Source organism: Mya arenaria, chromosome 3 (genome assembly GCF_026914265.1).
Source record: "Mya arenaria isolate MELC-2E11 chromosome 3, ASM2691426v1".
Lineage (NCBI taxonomy): Eukaryota > Metazoa > Mollusca > Bivalvia > Myida > Myidae > Mya > Mya arenaria.
Genome location: NC_069124.1, coordinates 83855665 through 83877152, shown reverse-complemented (window position 1 = coordinate 83877152; position 21488 = coordinate 83855665). Strand labels below are relative to the sequence as shown.

Sequence of the window (21488 nt, the reverse complement as noted above, 5' to 3'; positions counted from 1 at the left end):
GTAGCCGTTAGTTTCTGTAATAACAATTTTATAAAAAAAAACACACTTGGATTTTGAAAAAGAAAATGCACAAGCAAATAAAAATAGAATATTATTTCCCTGACGCATACGAGACGAGACGGCTCTCCTTGGTCAACTGCCTAGGCCACACATTGGGTGAAAACCCAAATATGGGTTAAAGACGTTGCTTATAGCCACAGTCATACCATTTGTATATGGATCTAATGACACTTGGCAAAATTGTTAAGACCAATACCTTTCGATCCACGCTCATCTTCGAAAAAACAGCAATAAGGTTTTCAAAGTATTGCTTAATATCCCAGCCAAACTGTGCTGTAATCAATATAAACAAGCAGTAACTTTCACCTTGTTCCGGCCAACCACGAATCCTTTTTACAAGAGTCTGGTATATACCTAGTTAAATCACTGCACACAGTTCTTAACAAATCCAATCACAAGGTACGTCCATACATTCAGTATTAGTCCATACATAAATCCCATGCACAACCTGACTTTCTATATGTCTAGCAACTGCGACATCAACTCCACCATCCCAATCTACGTCTCCAAATGAGCTCAAAGCAAAACACTTACTCTTGATATTTCATTTATAACTCAGTATATTAGTTAGTCACCAATTTTCCATTTCCAGTTACAGTGACCTTGACCCCATCACCCAGTTTGTTTTTTGTTTAATTGCATTAACAGCGAAACTACTGGCCCAAATAACAAGCGCTAGATATTTCTTTGGAAGTTCCATTACCAGCAGAACAAATCAGTATAGCAGAAACCATTCTTCCATTTTAGTAACAACGACCTTGACACCACCAACCCCCAAAACAGTCCAAAGGTTCTCTTCACACAATCTTCCAACACATCAGAAGTTTTAACACTACTGACCGGAACCCATATTTTATTAACACCGACCTTGACCTTGATCCGATTTATCTAAAAAGCAATCCCAATGTTTGCCTTCATATAAGCTTCCTATAAAACAAGCTGAAACAATGCTACTATTTCTTTTAAAATCTGCGACCTTGACCATGACCCGACTGACCCAAAATGCAATTTCAATGTACATCTTCACATTTGCTTGCTGTTTATCGAATTTTTAAACTTTTTATCCTAATTCAATTTATTGAACGGAAATAATTTTTCTAGTTGTAGTTACAGCGACCTTGACCTTCAACCAACCAAACCAAGCTACATCTTCGCATTGCTATAAGCGGAAACCATCTACTTGGTGCCTGCCTGTGTTGAAGAGCCCCATTAGCGCACAATGGTAAAAAATTATCTCAGCATTCAGTTAATCTTGTATCATCTGATGTAACATGCATCTAATAGCCCTTCAACAAGATTCTTGAATTGCAACTTTAATTAATTCATAATTATAATAAAAACTGTTCTTTGAAGTACATCACATCGGTGATATTAGTGATGCTATCAATAGAAATCATTTGTATTGCACATTGTTAACATACACAAAACAAACTATTTTTGCTAGTTTCATATTTTATTATCAATATAAAGTACTTTGTAAAAAACAAGATGACAACAGGTTGAACCTGTATAGAAGAACTGGGAACGTGTATACAGACTCTAGATCTACCGAAACAACAAATATACTTCAAAACAACAAATATACTTCGAAGAGATGTCATATAAAGACATGATGATGATGATGATGATGATGATGATGATGATGATGATGATGATGATGGTCGTGTGACCAAGGAGATAATGGAAACGACATTATAAAAATGCAATCATTTTGAAAAGCAAATGCATACAATATTGATTTATTGCATTAAAATATTGCCATGTGGAATTTACATAATGAAGACCAAGGACTTTAAAATGAGAATGGAATGTTAAGCAAATAATATATCTCTAAAATTGAATAAAAAGGACATATAAGTTTTATCATAAGAGATTACTCACAGATCACTACTCTTCAAACATAAACACATCATGATACCAGTGGAGATGGGCTAGAATGGAACCATGTTCTTGTTCCAAGATTAGAGGCATATAGAATGGAACCATGTTCTTGTTCCAAGATTAGAGGCATACAGAATGGAACCATGTTCTTGTTCCAAGATTAGAGGCATACAGAATGGAACCATGTTCTTGTTCCAAGATTGGAGGCATACAGAATGGAACCATGTTCTTGTTCCAAGATTGGAGGCATACAGAATGGAACCATGTTCTTGTTCCAAGATAAGAGGCATACATAATGGAACCATGTTCTTGTTCCAAGATTAGAGGCATACAGAATGGAACCATGTTCTTGTTCCAAGATTAGAGGCATACAGAATGGAACCATGTTCTTGTTCCAAGATTAGAGGCATATAGAATGGAACCATGTTCTTGTTCCAAGATTAGAGGCATATAGAATGGAACCATGTTCTTGTTCCAAGATTAGAGGCATATAGAATGGAACCATGTTCTTGTTCCAAGATTAGAGGCATATAGAATGGAACCATGTTCTTGTTCCAAGATTAGAGGCATATAGAATGGAACCATGTTCTTGTTCCAAGATTAGAGGCATATAGAATGGAACCATGTTCTTGTTCCAAGATTAGAGGCGTATAGAATGGAACCATGTTCTATTTCCAAGATTAGAGGCGTATAGAATGGAACCATGTTCTTATTCCAAGATTAGAGGCATATAGAATGGAACTAGAATGTAACCATGTTCTTATTCCAAGATTAGAGGCATACTTTTTGGAGCAATTTGATTTTAAAAGAAAGAATGTATTTGCCAATATCTTTTAAGGTATTTTAATGCAGTTTTAATTATATCTAACGGAATGATGACTTTTGAAATTAAAGCAAATCACATTATATACACCAAAAGGCCAAATATTGTACATTCACAACATCAACTTTGGCATATGGTCCTAATTGTATCCTATATATACACACTGTTACATTGGGGCAACGCCTAAAGCTTTGTAAGTATCTAATCAAGATAAAATCATATTGCTTAAAGCTGTGCATGGTAAGTAAAGACATTTTCAATATATATCAAAAATTAAAAAAAAACTTTCAACCATTAAATTCAGAAAAAACAACTAAAAAACATAATACCAATTAGGAAATAAAATTGACTGGATACTTTGATCAATGGTTTAAGATCTATGTTTTAAGATCTAGACAAACTAAAACTTAAGATTAAATGCATCACAATAAAACTTTTGATCACAACCAAATATTGTCATTAATGATCAATGATTAGAAAAATTAAAGCATGGTTTAAAACTTTGGTAAACAACCAGAATGAGTATATCCACAGAGAAAAAATGTTCACAACAACAATAATATGAATAATCTTAGAATATTTAAATATCAACTTTAGAGGTATGTAAAAAGAGATTTGTAAGAAAAACAGCATTTTTGATTTCTGTAAGATCTGTTCTAGAACTATGGCATGTTTCACATACTGTAGAACAAACGGTTTTCTCTAAATTTCTATATTATTATTCAGTATTTTTTAATGAAATTTGGAAAATCAAAATACAGATTATTTTTTTAATCAAAATAGACTTTTAAGCCAAATCATTTAAATTTTGAGTATAACATTTCTGCCAACTTGATAATAGTTACTGAAAAATAAACATATCATCCAAAACCTTGTTTCTACAGTATGTGAAATGCACAATAACAGCTAAGATAACTCGTTATAATAATGCATTTGCATAATATGGATAATACAGAAATATTTGATATTTGTTCAATAAATAATTTCACAACAACATGAATTGAAGCATTATCAAATGTTGCTTATGTAAGACATGTACTTCTCTTAGTAAAAATTGAGGAGACACAGTTTGAAACTATGATAGCACAACAATGAGACAAGCTGGTCTAGATGCGTAGTTCCTGTTCTGAGCTGGAAGAACTGAAAACAAACTGGTTGTTTTGGGCTGCCCGACTTCGTGGCGTCACCTGGCCCCGCCCACTGTTCACAGGAGATACAGAGGGGCTCCTTGTTGCCAGGGGAGACAGAGAGGGAGTGAACGAGGGCGTGAGGGCCGGTGAGGTAAAACTTGACTCGTGACTGATGGGCGAGCGCGGCATGCTGGGGAGAGAGGTGTTTATTGTGCTGCTGCGAGCAGAGTTCACATTTGACACACCAGAGGAATGACTAGATCTAGCTGATCTTGACACTGGCTGAGCTTTTGGGGGAGCATTGGTGATCATGGGGGGTGGATGAGAGTTCATGCGTATTGGCTGAGGAACACTTGCATTTACATGACGGTGCTGAGGAACAATTTGCACAGCTTGCTTCTTTGGCTGATAACTATCGTCTTTTAATCTTGCTATTTCAGAAAACACACTGGCCAGAGGCTGATACTGTGGCCCCCAATCTAATAAATAGTCCCAGTTGTAGGAGCCACTGTATTCCTCCTCACTGTTTATCACATTTGACAATGACCCACCCATATTGGGCTCGGGCTCATGGAAACCCATGTCATTGTTTTTGTCCATGAGACCATCATGGTCTAAATTTGTACCATTTAATTTACTATAGTCTATATTGCCTATCTCTAACCCGTCCCCCTCTCCTCCTCCAGAGTCTGAGAATTGATGCATACTCTCTACTGACTGGCCAAGCCCGGACTTGGCTTTAGAGTTTATTTTTGCAGTATCTATACCAAGTCTAGCTAAGTAATCCTGGTGATTTTGCACTGATGGTTCAGATGTATTGTCATCTTCCTGAATTCCAGAATCAGGCATATTTTTCCTAAATCCATTAGAATTGTTCAAACAAGATGGGGAACTTGAGTTAATCATTGCTAATTCCTCATCCTCATCATCCTCAGCAGAGCCGCGTCCGCTGGAGCCTGAATGGCCAGACATATCTGATGACACCGTTATGTTAGCCATTGGGTTGCCATGGTAACCCGTCACACTGGTGTAGTTTGGTGGTGGACCCATGGTTTGTGGCTGGGGAGAGTCAAACTCATCAGTGTCATACATCGGTGTCTCACTAGGTGGGGGAGTTTTCCCACTCCTCTTTCTTCTAACAAACACAAATACAACTATAATTATAGCAATGATGATGACACACAGGATTGGAACAATGATGTAAACCACATTAACTGATGCCGGAGCTGTTGAGGGGCCAGGTGTAGCCAAATATTGCATGGCACATCCCTGACAGCTACGTTCAACCTCAATATCAATGACAACTGAAGCAGTTAGCGAGTCTGCCATACCAGAGCTAACCTCTATCAAGATTGCATTCACCTCTCGCTTACTACGTGTGGCTTCAGAAGAAATCTGCTTATTGAGGTCATGTATGACATAGAGCTCTCCGGTTGAAGCATTGACAGTGAAATAGTTGTGTGAAGGCTTCATCTTGTATACCAGTCTGCCTGCACTGCCCTTGTCTTCATCAGTTGCCAACACACGGCCTATAAAAGTTCCCTTTGGGGCTGATCCAGGGATATCAAATGTGTAGGCCTTACTAACGAACACTGGAGAGTATTCATCCTCATCAAGCACTCGCAGTTTAACATTGATTGAAGACCTTCTACCACCCTTGTCTTCAGCATGAATTTGGAAAATATATTCAAGCTGCTCCTGCTTAAGACTTTCATAATCAAACTCCTGATTGTTTGTAACCAGTCCAGTTTTGTAGTGCACTGAGAAGAGATCGGTCCCAGTGAGAGTGTAGGTAACAAGTCCATACTCCCCAGCATCTTTATCATTGGCATGGGCTTCAAACACAACTGAGCCAGCCTGCATGTTCTCACTGACACCCTCATAGTAGATCATTACCGGGAAGGTGGGGCTGTACTCGTTCACATCTGTCACATTCACATGCACCAATGTTATATTACTGAACACTGGAACACCTGATCCACAACCATTACAGTCGGTAATTTTCACAACCAATATGTGATAGGATTGGCGTTCATAGTCCAAGTGAAGATTGGGAGTGATATACAAGTCCCCTGTACTAGGGTTGAATATAAACAGCCCATCTTCATTCCCAGATGTAATTGTGTAATAAACCTTAGCATGGTCACCCTCATCATCGTCAAATGTTTTGATGCTTAGGAACTTTGTGTCACTGGGAAAGGATTCATTTAGCTCCACAAAATATTCACTGTACTCAAAGTATGGTACCATGTCATTGACATCCTGCACTATAATGTCAGCTATTGTGGTGGAATTCTTTGGTGGATTTCCGCGATCCTTGGCCATAATGACAAGATGGTACTGATCCACTGTCTCCCGGTCAAGCGGGCTGTTTAGGATGATGCTGCCATTCTTTTGGTCGATGATGAAGGTGTTGTCAGTGTTGCCAGCCAAGATGAAGTAGTCAATATCTTTGTTGTGCCCGTGTGTGTCATTGTCTTGGGCTCTGGTATGCAGGAGAGCGTACCCTACCCCCACATCTTCATTGATGGTTGTCCTGAAAAGACCAACAACATACATTAATATTTGAATTCCTAACCATTGTACAAATAGATGTTAAATTTTATCGAATTATTGGCCATTATGTTAAGTTCTGATGCCTGGTGAACGCATAATATTTTGGTATCCTTTGAAAGATAATTGCTTGCTGATAATTTAAGCAAGAGCACCGCAGAGCAAACACGGTACAGTTCCATACAAAAAAAAATCAACTCCAGAACAAACTTACGAGTATCTTAGTTCATTAAACTTTGGCTCGAACTTGTTCACGCTGGTGACCTGCACATAGACGGCCGCTACTGCAGACAGATGAGGGGAACCACCATCTGTTGCCATGACAACAAGCTGAACTATCTCATCTTCAGGATCATATTGGATGGCTCCATTTGTGTAAATCATCCCTGAAAATAGGCATGTATCATATCAATATCAACACATATTTTTGACACAATTTATTTTAACATTTTTGCTTTTTTACAGATCTGAAATTATTTAATTTACAGTTATGCATGAAGACAAAATCAATGCTTTGTTATTTTTGATAACTTATACTTGAATAACAATTCAGCTACAGAGTCAAGGGTATTCAGCTTAAGCTTGTTTTATTGGCTACCTTCTACTTCAAGTTTTTCAGTATATATAGAGAGAGATGTACAATATTTGCTAATTTTTCAAAATAACCATTCTTCATATTGAATTTATTACAGATGTATATGTTAAATGCATCCTTATACATACTTGATCAGAACACATTTGTTTTTTGAAAAATATGACACACTTATATCATTGAATAACCAAAATGTGAATGGCTCAACATAAAGCCTACCTGATGTGCGGTTGATGTAAAAGAGGTTGCTGTCTGTGGCAAGACTGTAGGTGATAACCGCGTTCTGTCCACTGTCAGCATCGGTGGCGTTAACTCTCACCACAAACATCGCCGACTTCTCTGTCTCTTGCAATGTCACCTGCAACAGGAAAACCCTGTCAGTGCTCACTACTTCTCTTTACAGGAATTCTATAGCTTCATTAATTATGATAGCAGGTTTTTGATAACGGAGGAAAGTACATATCACAAAAAAACTTCTTGCCTGAGGTGTGATAATTGATAAGTCACGAGATACCATATGTATGTGAAAATATTTCTAATGCAGTCCCACTTAAACACCTACATGTATTACCTTATAGCTCTGCTGAACAAACTGTGGGGCGTGGTCATTCTCATCCAGGACTAATACTTCCTGCGTGGTCTGGACTGTATGGTTCCCGTCAGTCGCCTGCAGACCCACAATATAGCGTCTGCGCGTCTCATAATCAAGGTTGCGGGCCAACCGGATGATGCCACTGTAGCGATCTAGGGAGAACATGCCGTCTGGGTTGCCTTGATTACTGAAGTTGTACACCACGGCTGGGCTTGTGTCCACATCGTTTGCTGTTACCATGGCAACAGATGTGCCAATGTCTGCATCTTGAATGAAGACATGAATATTAAATATGCTGGACTGCTATAAAACTAAGGTGTCGAAAAGCTTTTACTTGAGAGCCCATCAATTTTTGTACTGTGTGAAAGAGATTAAGTCAAGAAAAGCTGTATCATGTTTCTAATAAACAATGTAAACACACTTAAAAGACAGTAAACACATAATTGAAAAGATTTGTCATGTATATCAGTATTAGAACATACATGGCTGCATGATGGTTATAAGAATATTTCAAGTTAGCACAATATGAGTACAGACTTTGAAACCTGCACATACTTTCACTGATCTCAACAGGTGATGTGTTAGGGAACTTCGGCGGGTTGTCATTGATGTCGATGATGTTTATGCGCACAGTGCAGCTGCTAGACTTGGAGCCATCTATCCCATTATCCTTTGCTTCAATAATCAGCTTGTATGAAGGGATCACCTCGTAGTCCACAATTACGTTGGTTTTGATGATGCCTGTTTTTGGTGGGTCAATCACGAACACGCCATCTACACTCTCTCCACGATTACTGTAGATACCCACTATATTGTATACAATGTCAGAGTTTGGGCCATCACTGTCAGCATCTGTGGCCATCACCTTCAGTAAAAACATACATAGTCAAATAAGAATTCAACTTATTTTTTTTAACTTTTTTTTTCAAATATAGCATAAGTCTTAACAATCTTGAAATGGAACAGAATCACTATTGCCAATCTACCCCTAAAACCAGCCATTCCCCAGTGAATCTCACCTGCATGACAAAGGTGTCAGGCTCCTTCTGCTCTTCATAGAACTTGGTCACGTATCTGTTCTGAGAGAAAAGTGGGGCATTGTCGTTCACATCCTCCAGGTTCACCCACACTGTCGTGTATGCATAGACTTCCCCTGACATGGCCGCCACTATCAGCCGCATTGATTCACTCTCCTCATAGTCTATAGCTGCGGGATTGTTCACCTTTATACGGCCTGTGTTGTGGATGTCATGATAGTTACAATTAAATAACAAAAAAAGAACAAAAAATAAAGAACAAACTTTGTCCATAATGAATATTCTTAAATAAAGTTGTTTTCTATACTTTTTGACATTGTCTACATGGTTTTACAAAGGTAACTTCCCCTACACAATAATGCAAAGATTATAAATTACCTTGGTTGTCAATGCTGAAGGCATTGTTGTTATTGCCTGTTGCAAAGCTGAATATTGTTGGTATGGCGGGTGTGGTTGAAAGGGTAACAGAGATGACAGAAGTTCCCTTGGGGCTGTGTTCTTGTACACTGCCAGTGTAGTTGGTCTGGGTAAACTGCAGCTGGCTGTTCACACTCCCCACACTTACCTCAACAACACCTACAATATCACACAGGCATGTTAAGAAAACATGTCTTACAGTATTTATGTATCAAAAATGCATTCTTATACTATTGGCAAATGACAAAAAAAATCACTGTTTTGATCAGGTTGTTAAACTCAATATACAGTCAAAACTCGCTATGTCAGAGTCATTTGGACTTCGCGAATTCTTTGAAATAACGAAAATTTGATGCAAGCAAAAAGCGAATTTTGACTTTACAATAATTAATTTAAAGCAGAGACCATTTATACAATATTGTTAACAACTAAATACCTGTTGCACTTTGTGGAGTGTCACCTCCATCAGTGGCAATAACTTTTAGGTTGTGGTAGCCAAGAGCCTCGACACTAAGCCGTTGAGCGGTGCGAATCTCCCCGGTCCTTCCATCAATAACGAAGAAGTTTGTGTTGGTGAGCAGGCGGTATGTGACCTCTCCATTTTTGCCGGCATCCTTGTCCTCGGCAATCATGGTGAGAATGACAGTGTTGGCATTTGTTCCCTGGGTGACATCAATGGTGTACGGCAGCTCCTTGAAGACCGGGGCATTATCGTTGATGTCACTGAACTGCACCTCCACGCGAACCTTCTCTGACCGCCGGTCATATATACCAGCATCACTGGCTACCACTTCAAATGAATACTGTGCTTTCTTTTCCCTGTCAAAAGTCCTGCAAATAAATTGACATACATGAGAACATCACTAAATTGAATAAGCTTTTATGAACAATTGAACAAATAACAATACAACACAAAAGACAAAGCATGTTAGTATCTATACATATTTAACAATTCAGAATGTCCTACCCTTTAGTGACAATGACGCCAGTCACTGGGTTAATGTCAAACACACTGGCGTCCTCGGACTCGTTGTTGAGTGAGTATGTGACATTCCCATTGGCTCCCTCATCCGGGTCTGCTGCTGTCACAACGACTACAGTGGTTCCTACAGGAACATTCTCTGCCAGCACCTTTTCATAAGGAGTCTTCTGGAAGATCGGGTCATTGTCATTCTGGTCCTGAACTCTGATGAACATTTCACACGTGTCCTGTCCATACCCATCACTCGCCTTGACATTGAGCGTGTAATCACGGACAAGTTCCCGATCCAGGGCTCCTTGAAGGGACAACTCACCTGTGTCCGAGTCAATCACAAACTTGTTGCCAATATTTCCCCCTAAAAAAATCATGTACAAACTTATGCCAACTATACTACTAATACTATTTTACTCCATAATTTAATTTTATAGATGTACAACAATTCATTATCATTTGTAAATAATGTTCACATACCTATTTAGTGTTATAAAACAAGATGAGGAATTACAACTTTGACCTTTATAGCAACAAAACCAGAGGTAAAAATGTAACAACATTAAAAAATATATTTATGCAAGTAAGATCAATGCATAAAGCAGATTCAGAATGATATTATCAGAAAAATAATGATTTCACAACCAAAATATGTTATGGCATGTTTCTATTAACTTTTATCACTTACATCCTGAAAAAAACTATCTAGGTATTCAGGTAGCAGATAGTACTCTCTCACTAACCTGTGATGCTGTATCTGACACGAGCGTTGTCCCCGATGTCTGCATCCTGTGCAACAATGAGGTAGATGTTGTCCTGTACGAGGTTTTCTGGAATCTGCAGGAAGTGCTCTTTCACGCGAAACACAGGCATATTGTCATTGACGTCAGTAACATTCACAACCACGGTTGCCATGTCAAAAAGACGTGGGGAACCAGCATCTTGCACGTACACTGTTGAACATGACAGTAATACAAACATTGAATTAAAACTATAAAAACAATATAACTTCTGAGCAGATAATAAAATAGCAACAAAATTGTGTGAAATTATTATATAGCATTTTCCTCTCTGTATCACTTTATATTACCAGGTAATTCATTGTATGTATTTGGAAATAAATCAATTACAATACCTGTGAATGTGTATGAACTCTTCGTTTCTCTATCAATTTTATCAGTTGCTAAGGTAATAAGACCAGTGACTCTGTCAATGTCAAAGTAGTCATCTGCAATGCCCTCTGATATCATGTACATAAGCTGACCATTTATGCCTGCAAGTAGAGATACAGGGTATAGGATTAGTTTCATACAAGTGATTTATGTTTTCACAAAATTATTATAGTTATTATCCTATTGCTCAAGTCTTAAAAATGAATTACCAGTTTGAATCATTTTTATTATGTATATTAATAATATTATCATTAAAATTAATGTTATCATTATTATTATTATTATTATTATTATTATTATTATTATAATTATTAAATACCAAAACCAGATGGGAAAACACCAACCTGTGTCAGCGTCCGTGGCAGAGACTTTGACAATGAGCTTGCCAGCAATGCTGTTTTCCTCTACGCTTGCCTCGTAGGTGGTCTTGAGGAAGTTTGGGGGATTATCATTCACATCAAGTACCTGTATGGTCAGAGTAAACACAGTTGCCTGACGCGGATGGCCATGATCAGATGCCTCAACTTCTAAGGCGTACGTACTCACCGTCTCACGGTCTAGAGGTGAAGCAACACTTAACACACCTGCAAAGGCAAGGCCAGAAATTACATAAAAAATAAGGTTCTCTTATACAAGTTAAGGTAAGAATTCTTCTTAATAAATATTTATGCATTTGATATTAATGTACTATATATACTGGAAAGCAGAACAATTTCAATTTATAAGTTTTCAAGTTATTTTTACTAAACAAAATGGCACCTGTGTGCTGGTCAATGTTGAATGCATTTTGAGAATTGCCACTGAGAATGGAGAAGGTGACGAGGTTGTTGCCACTATTGTTGTAGTTGCCGTCTGCATCAGTGGCGATGATGGACACGAGCTGGTAGCCGACTGGTTCATCCTCGTGGACTTGCAGCATGGAGTAAGACTGGAACATCGGAGCGTTGTCATTCTCATCCAACACCTGTATCCGGACAGTCAGAGTTGTGTACCGCTGGCTTGCTGGGGTAGGAGCCTGGTCGGTGGCCCGAATGATCAGGGAAATGTCCTTCATCTGCTCATAGTCTATAGTTCTGTTCACACTCAGTTTTCCAGTGTATGGGTTGATCTGTAGGTGACGGCTGTTCTCATTCACAATCTCATAGCGAACTGTGCCGTTTACACCAGAGTCTGCATCTGTGGCTGTGAACGTGTGTATAACTGTGTTGATTGGAGTGTTTTCACGCAACACCAGGAAAACTGGGTCATGCTCAAAAACTGGTGAATTGTCATTTGTATCAACTATGTTGATTTTGATGGTAATTACACTACTCTTCTGGTATACACTATTGTCCACAGCTGTTATTCCAACTGTCTGAGATGATGTCTTTTCGAAATCAATTTCCCTGATTGTGTAAATAGATCCATTGTCTTTTGACACCGAAAATAATCCAAATATGTTCCCAGCAGTAATATAGTATGAAATTTGTCCATATTCCCCAGCATCAGAATCATAAGCTAGAACTTTTCCGACAAAAGTTCCTATTGGAGTATTCTCCACAACATAGAAAGTAATGTTTACATTATCAGGAAATACAGGGGCACCATCATTGAAGTCATTCACCAGTATCTCAAAGTCACGACTTGTGGACTGTGTAGGGACCCCAGAGTCTGTGGCAATGACCTTGAACTTGTACAAGTTTTTGACCTCGTAATCCAGGACTTCCTTTGTTGTTATCCACCCAGATTCAGGGTGAATCTCAAAGAAATTGAGTGCATCTTTGAACAGGGCTGAAAAACAAAACATACTTTTTCTTCATCCAGATTTGTTAAAGATTTAGAGCAATTTCTGCAGCATTTTTTTTATTACTTACCAAGAAATTTGTTACAATAGATGTTAAGATGAGTTTAGGATTTATTTCTTAAATATATTGTATGCCAGAAAAAAACACCAAAATCATAGAGCCTTTAAAGGGCTTATATACACAAATTTAAGTACCAGTAGTCGTCAAGTAAATCAATAAGATAGTCATATTCAATCAGTAAATCAACATGTCATTTATGTTCAAACAAACACGTAATGAAACATTTATAGAAAGAAATTCTTACGATCATTGATTGTGTCGAGAGAGAAGGAGATGGTGCCATTGTTTCCGGCGTCGCGATCCTCAGCCCGGATTTTCACAACCCTCTCCCCTTTCGACTGGTTCTCATCTATGTAGGCCTTCAATGGTGAGTTGGTGATTTCCGGGGCATGGTCATTTACATCAGTCACACTGATATATACTCCCACCTTAGAGTATCTTACAGGAGTACCAGAGTCGCGCACCACTACTTCAAGGTCATAGGACTGCTTGGTTTCCCGATCCAGTGCACGTGTAGTGGATATAACTCCCTGAGATGAGATCTGGAAATCATTCTGTACCTTGGTGAAGTCATACTGTAGCTGGGAGTTCTGAAGGGAATCAGCATCATGTGCCATCACATGTCCTACAACTTTCCCTGAAGCAAGGTTTTCTTCAACAAAGAACCTATATTCTTCTTGGGTGAATTCAGGCACATTATCATTGAAATCTTCTATATACACAGTTACCTGGGCAGAAGCTGATTTGCTTGGCTGGCCGTGATCCCGAGCCACGACAGTAAAAGTGTACTCTGACCGTTCTTCACGGTCAACTGTCTGCTTAAGGTACATAAATCCATCAGATGGAAATATTCCAAACTTGTCTAGACCATCAGAGTTCACTAAACTGAAAGATATTCTGCCATTTTCACCACTGTCCTTGTCTGTTGCATTGATCTTGTACACTTTTTTATTCACAGACTCATTCTCTAGAACGTGAAACACAAAATGTCCCCTTTCAAAAACTGGTGGGTTATCATTAGCATCCTGGACGTTGACAATGAGAGTCATGCTGGAGCTGAGCTTGGCAGTCTTGGCCTGGTCAAAAGCCACTATCACCACGCTGTGCTGCCGTACAGTCTCATAGTCCAGACTGGCACCAATGGCCAGGTGGATGTCCCCACTCATGGCATCTATCTCGAAAAGGTTTCTAGCCTCCTGCAGTCTGTAGCGTACCTCCCCATTCCCACTCTCCCGACTGTCCTTGTCCGTGGCATGGGCGGAGTAAATGGTAACCATGGAGCTGGTTGCCTCAGAGACAGATGTGGTCACCTGACTGCTGATAAACTGTGGTGCATTGTCATTTACATCGAGAACTGTGATATTTACCTAAAAAAGAGAAAATATTAGGAAAAACCAGACTACAGCATGTTACGATTTGTAATGTTTATAGTACACTAGATATATAATTTATCATTTAGCCTCTGACTGCACAGAAAGATGGTAGAATTCATGTTTCCAAAATTCGTGATTACACTGTGAATTTTTTGCTTATATGAGAATCACAATAAACTTTCAGGAAACTAGACATGACATGGTGTACCTGTGTTGTACCAAACAGGTGAGTGCTGCCTGTTTCTGCTTGAACAGAGAGGAGGAAGGAGGGAAACTCGTCGTGGTCCAGTTCCTTGACGGTGCTGATAACACCTGTGGATGCCTGTATCTTGAAGAACGAGTACCGGTCACCTGACGATATTGAGTAGGAGATTCCTGAAAAAAACACAAACTAAATACAATAAAGTTCAATTAAGCAAAATATTGATTGAAGAACCTTTATTCTGTTTTATTGAGCATTCAATGACAAAATAATGATAGCTACAGAAAATAACTTTATTGTATGACTTTTGAGTTACTGCTGTTTCTTTACCTGAAAGTCTTGTTAAATGTTTGATAAAAAAAATGTCAAATAGCACAAAATAATGAAATTGTAATTTTTTATGAATGTTTAGTCAACAAAATCACAAAATATCATTATCAACATTTTTCTCATCAGTGAACTTATGGAGTTTGAATGATGATGTTACCCTTGGAGCTGCCTGCATACGTGGCTACGACAGTTCCAATTTCGAAGTTTTCCCCGACATCCTCGGCAATCTGGAACCTGTACATGGACTCTAAAAAGACTGGAGGGTTGTAGCCTTGCCCAGTTACGCTGATGTAGACCTGCGCTCGCTGTGCAGAGCCTAGGCCTCCACCGTCACGTGCATCTACCACCAGGCGATACAACTGCTCCGTGGATGGCAGGCTCTGGTGGACTGATATCGTGCCTGAAAACATGCCATGCCTGAATAAATTTTACTCAGTTAAAGCAATTCTTAATTTTCATATCTATTGAAAAATAACTTGCTTTAATATTTATTTTATCTATCTGTATATATTACAATTGAAATAATACCATGATTTTCATTTACACATGACTGCACAACAGTTAAAAATACCCACCAGTTTTAGCATCGATTGTGAATCTGTTTTCACCGTTCCCAGAGAAAATTGAGTACAGAATATGTCCGTACGTCCCAGAGTCTGGATCTGTGGCTTGAACCGTGATAACCTCTGACCCTGGTTGCGTACTGTCCTGTATGTTCTTGCTATAGTTCCGTGGGTAAAACTCCGGAACATTGTCATTGACATCCAATATGTTCATCTGTACATTGGCTGTGGTGGAAAAGCCTCCTGAAGTGGGAATATAATGTTCAATTAATTGGGCGACACAAAAACTCATTTGAAAAGAAACACCAAATGACATGATCACAAAGAGGTGATTATAGTAACAAATTGGAAAGGATTATTCAATTATTTATTTATTTACTATTTAAATCGGCACGTGACAATAAATAATATTTTCTGCCAAACTGCACAGCAATTCTCGGCTGATAATTCAAACTTTTCAGACTTGTCATAAAGCCAACACATACCACTGTCTGTTGCTATCACAGAGAACTCAAACAGCTCGTGGCTCTCAAAATCAAGCTGTTGGCTGATGCAGATTCGTCCCGTGAACTCCTCAATCGTGAAAAAGCTTGATAGGCCGGCTAGGCTGTAGTGGATCTGGCCGTTCACACCGCAGTCAGGGTCTGTAGCGTTTACCTGCAACAGATTTTACCAGTGTCAACAACAATAAAGGAACAACAACACTAAAATTATGTTCTTTTATGGGGAGGAGAATGGGCTTCTTTAAAGGAAACCTATTTGCAAACGTAATATCTAAAAATCTTTCAAGGGCGAAATTCAATTGAGTCATTATGGCATTTTTTTTTCAAATTATCTGTAATTACAATAATGATTTACACAATTTAAATTTTCTTGGCAGTGAAACAACAATGTCGATTGCATTTCTATTTATTTCACTTTAAAATCTAGACAGGAAAACTGTTTTATCGGTTCAAACCATCTTTCAGAATTAATGAGTGGTAATGTTTTCAGAAGAAAACAAAAACTCTTTGATTTACAGTATAAGAGGAAGCAGGCAGTTGTGATCTTATTTCACCAAGAAGTCGTTTCCACAGAGATCTGATAAGAAATATGTGAAGGAATTCAATGTCAGTCTTTGTGTTTTTTATCCGGAAATATTACAGGCCTAAATGTTTTAACTTATCTATTCAACAGGGAGATTTAACATGTTTTTAAAAACACTTCTTTCTCACTGTAGGCATTTCATTAGGCTGTGTGCTAATGTTCGTCACATGTTAACATCATTGAAACAGCATTAAAGTCTTGTAAACAATCAAACATGTTCAAGCTATGCCCTCCATTGTTTTTTCTACTAGCCGTACTAAGAATCATGTTCTGACCAATCTGTTACATCTTATTTTCTTAAAGACAAATTATATTCTCTAACATTAAGATACTGAAAAAGCAAATAAAATGTACTCTTCTTCAAAACTGAAAATTATGTTACCTTGTTATTAAATACAGATACATAAATCTTGTATATAAAACAGACACAAGCTAATACAACACAGAATGAAGTATGATAAGTAGTTTTGTGGAAGTGATAAAAAAAATTAATAAGTTAACTGTTTTCATTATCAAAGTTGGTGCTTCACTCAGGCAGAAAATAACCTGCACCAAGAACAAAATGTCTGGCGACCATCTTGGTTTTATATTGCAATTTGTTCAGTTCAAATTTGTAACACTCTAATACACATGAAGATTTTATGAGTTCAAAGCCAGCCATAAATCTGGCTTTAGAAAATTGAAGTAATAAATAAATACAACACATTTTCAGATCTTTTCAGTACCTCAATAAAAATTTCAAGACTTTCACAGCTGTGCACTTAAATTTTTGATAAATTTCCTTAACTGATTTTATATTTCATAAAACTGCCTTTGTTTTAACTGAAGAATGCCACAAAAAAGGTTTGTTTACCTGTCCTTAAGAAATGTAATGCAATCAGACAGCTTTGAACATTCATCAAGCCATTTCGGCTGGTAAGATATCAGATGCAAGTGGGTTGTGATGTGGAACAAAGTTAATGGAGTTGCATTATTGCTGAGTACTTTTCACCCTCAATCAAAAACATTAAATACATCAAAATAATCTAAATACGATGTTATGTCAGCATTTGTGCATGATTTATAATAAAACATCAGACATTAAATGTCTTGGTCCATATAACTGTCAAAGACGAATGGAGACATCAACTTGATTTTATCACCATGTTAAGAAAATTATTTCATTTCAAAATATTTTCACATTTTATAGAATTGGCAGTATATAATGCTATGAGGATATGAAATGTCTTTCAACAATATAATGTCTTTCACATATTGTTTGATGCAAATCAATAAAATGAAAACACAGGAAAAAATCCTTAATACAAATTACAAACTGAATTATCATTATTATCAGGTATTTTTTTATTCAAATAGGCATATGAATACACTAACTTTAAAACTGTCATATTAAATAAATGACTGGCGACAGTCCTACACTACATTACAGGTGATCCATCATTTCTAGGGCACAAATTCATTAACCATATATGTCTGTACTGAAGCATGGCCAGCCTCACAAATGAAGGCTGCTCACTTGATTAAACAAATGAAAACAAGTCTATATTGCCATTTTTCACATCTCATTGTCAATGAATGCTGAGTGACCCCACTGGATAGTTATCAAAACAGGGAATATTTATTTGAATGCTGAAGAGAGAAAAGTGACCCCCCTGGTTGACTGCCTTCATCAACCCGGCAAACAGAAGGCTCTGTAATTACTCATAAAGTCACAATGTTTACGGATCGGGAAACAATCCACAAATCTGATTTTTAAAACTTGTCAACTGTAAATTGAGATAAGCTACAATATTAAATTGATTTTGCTCAACTTCGATCCACGTTTGAATTACCGATAACCTGTTTATGTCCTTATACATGCAGACACACATGCACATATAGGTTGCAATGGTCTTTTTGCAGGCATTTTCTCTGATTCCATGATCTAAAGCCTCTTTTAACCCTTTCAAAATGCAGCTGTGTAAAACATTAATGCTGCAAATAATAAAAGAGTAACAAAAATCCTTTAATAATTGGAGGAAGTATTCATGTTGCAGAATATGCATAACAGTAACTGCAACTAGAGAATTTATGGCATGACAGTATAACATGCCTGCCAAATAGCAGCACTAACAGCAGCAAGACTTTAAAATGCAGTGTCATTCTGCATTATTCTATTGAAAATAACAATAAATAGAATGAGCCTGTTCATTATAAGCCTGTGTGTGTGTGTGTGATATTTTGCTTGATGCAGGTCAAAAGTCTGTGAAACTTCATCCATCTCATGCATGTGCCCAGGTTCATTCAAACTCATTCATCATGTAATGATTACCATATTGCCAGCCGCAAATGTATTTTGAATGGATCAAATGTATTTTGAGCTGATCCCTGAACAAAAAGAAACATACAAATTTGAAATGACATTAACATATAAATTAAAAGAGTTTAGCATGCAGTATTACATTAGATGGAGTTTATTGTGTAATATTATGCTAAATAATTCACAAGTTAACTTCTTAAGTTATGTGTTTGACTTAAACTGACTATTAATGATTGGTAAAACTTTGAAATGAATCTGTAATAAATCTGCAGTTGAAATCAATGCATTTGTTCAAAATAAAAAGACAGCTTCATATGGCAAATAAACACAATCAATCATTCAGATGAAATTAATATGTTTTGCTCTGCAGAGAAAATATGAAGAAAAAATACCTTAGTGTTTACACTTATGCTTCCCCATACGTATGGTATGAGATTCATAATTAAACCATTTAGAAAGCCTTTGACAAAATAATTCATTCATTAATTGGTGTTATTAAAACTTTAGTAGGATATTATGAACTGCTCACGGTTGCAGAGCAAAAGTAAACAAAAACTATTCCTTAGAAACATAATAAGGAAATCTAAATATTTTTGTATTTTTTCTACTTTCATGAAACAGAGCAAAGGTCTGGAGCAAATTTTCCTAAAGTGACTTTCTTTTCCATTTCGATGAGCACAAAAATGATGGGAGACCCAATAAAATTTGTCAGTTGTATAAAGCCAGCAAATGAATCTGTCAACAAGATAAGAGCCTCATTGTTTTGGATCACTAATTTCCCCTTACATATGAACAACATTTCACCTCAAATCATTCTTGTTGGCTTATGCTACTTTGTATATACTGTACATTATGCAAGGTTTCTGGTGAAAACTTATTCTAATACAGCAAATATTTTTAAGTCTTCCGCAGATTTATTTAACCAAAACTTTAATTTAAATTTTAAATTTTATCGAAGCCCTGTGTTTCTGGAAACAATCAACAGTTATCAGGCGATCAGTGAGAGTGGCATTTTGCGGGCACATCTGAGAGACTGGGCGTGAATTATTCATGCGCTGGTCCTTCCCTCCCCCTGGGCCCTGTGTGACAGCCCATAATGAAGATAAAGTATCTGACAATACCAGCAATATTTCATCGATGATTTCCCAAGAATGTGTACCAGTACTTAAAGATACAGTTTATTATTTCTCAAAAGACTAACATCCAATTGCTTTAAGTAGATCATATGAGAAATAAAGTTACACTATGGAATCAACATAACATACTGCATTACAAGATTTTGGATTTAGCTTCTGAAATATCCATTATCCCAGACAGGGTCTTTGTTCTCTTAAATGATCCAGTTGGAACTAAAATGATGAATCAGGTTTGTTCACCAAGTACTGCCAGCTTCAGGAAACAAAGTATGCTTTTGGAAACATCTTTCAGAAAGCTACAATTTCTTAATTCATCTTTCCCCTATAAATCAAGTTGCAAGCACTGTGTGACTGGAATGAAATTAGTCATTGGTTAATTTTTTATACATCTAAACTCAATATTACTGATACAATCATTTGGAAGTTTGTGACATAAATTTTGTTGACAAAGCCATGGTTGTTCATATGGAACTAAAAACTACCGCAACCATTCTCAACCTATGTTCTCCTAAGATTGGTTTGACTTCATCGGGATCCTCAACCATGATGTATGCTGGTGCCGCTGGATTTGGTTCAGAGGTGTAAGACAAAATTGTATGAATGAAGTTTGCCAAAAGCTATGATTATGGGGGCATATGTGGTGGCTTTCCAAATGTTAACTAAATTTGCAGCAGGCAAAACTATTGAAGTCATTCCAACGAAGTAAACTGTGATGGAAAATACAGTCATTCAATTAACAAGCTATTAATTCAGCATGTTTACAAATTTGAGCATTTTTGCTTGTTTACAATGACCTGTGCTAATGAATAGAGCAATTGCGTTATGAGTCAATAGGTGTAGCCTATTAATTTTACAAATCATTCCACATGGAACAATAGATTCATTCATTTAGTCTACTGCCAACACTTTACAATATTTCAAAACTGGTGATTCATCTTTCAATAACAATTATTAAGTTTTAAGGAAGAACATGTTTATAAAACATGGAAATACAATGATAATTTATAACGTAAATCAAAAGTCAGCCACACAAATATATCATCTGATTTATGCCCTGTGGCCAAGCCATACATAAATTCCACAATTCTAATTTCAAATTTATTACAGTGGTCAATTATGACACAAAAGGTAATCATTTCACTTCACAGTCACTACCTTCTTTAATTTCCCAGCCCATTGACTTTTGAGCAAAGCACTGGATCTAAATTGCTCAATTCCATAACATTCCCAATTATGTTTCAACAGAAGGAAATTCTTCAAAAGGTAACAAATGGGCACCACAATAAAACATGCCATTGTATCAGTAGTCATAGTCATTTTTGCGGGAATATGATACCAACAAATTGAGGGTCACATTAGAGCATTTCTTCTTCATTTTTCATTGAAACCAATCATTTCGACATGCAATGAAGTAATTTGTTACTG

General features: G+C 37.2%; 1 protein-coding gene across 1 annotated transcript in view; it reads right to left on the bottom strand.

Annotated features, from left to right (window-relative positions):
- Positions 1–1500: 1500 nt before the first annotated feature.
- Positions 1501–21488, bottom strand: part of LOC128226994 (protein dachsous-like) — a 32493-nt gene continuing 12505 nt past the window's right edge. Inside the window, exons 3-20 of the mRNA XM_052937147.1 lie at positions 16028–16199; positions 15555–15785; positions 15137–15379; positions 14656–14822; positions 13319–14441; positions 11990–13000; positions 11575–11814; positions 11194–11331; positions 10802–11011; positions 10053–10422; positions 9522–9916; positions 9047–9244; positions 8651–8865; positions 8187–8496; positions 7611–7897; positions 7259–7397; positions 6662–6833; positions 1501–6430 (exon numbers count right to left, since the gene is read on the bottom strand). Of these exons, the coding sequence (XP_052793107.1) occupies positions 3871–6430; positions 6662–6833; positions 7259–7397; positions 7611–7897; positions 8187–8496; positions 8651–8865; positions 9047–9244; positions 9522–9916; positions 10053–10422; positions 10802–11011; positions 11194–11331; positions 11575–11814; positions 11990–13000; positions 13319–14441; positions 14656–14822; positions 15137–15379; positions 15555–15785; positions 16028–16199 (8181 nt within the window). The 3' untranslated portion in view covers positions 1501–3870. The remainder of the gene's footprint in view (positions 6431–6661; positions 6834–7258; positions 7398–7610; positions 7898–8186; positions 8497–8650; positions 8866–9046; positions 9245–9521; positions 9917–10052; positions 10423–10801; positions 11012–11193; positions 11332–11574; positions 11815–11989; positions 13001–13318; positions 14442–14655; positions 14823–15136; positions 15380–15554; positions 15786–16027; positions 16200–21488) is intronic.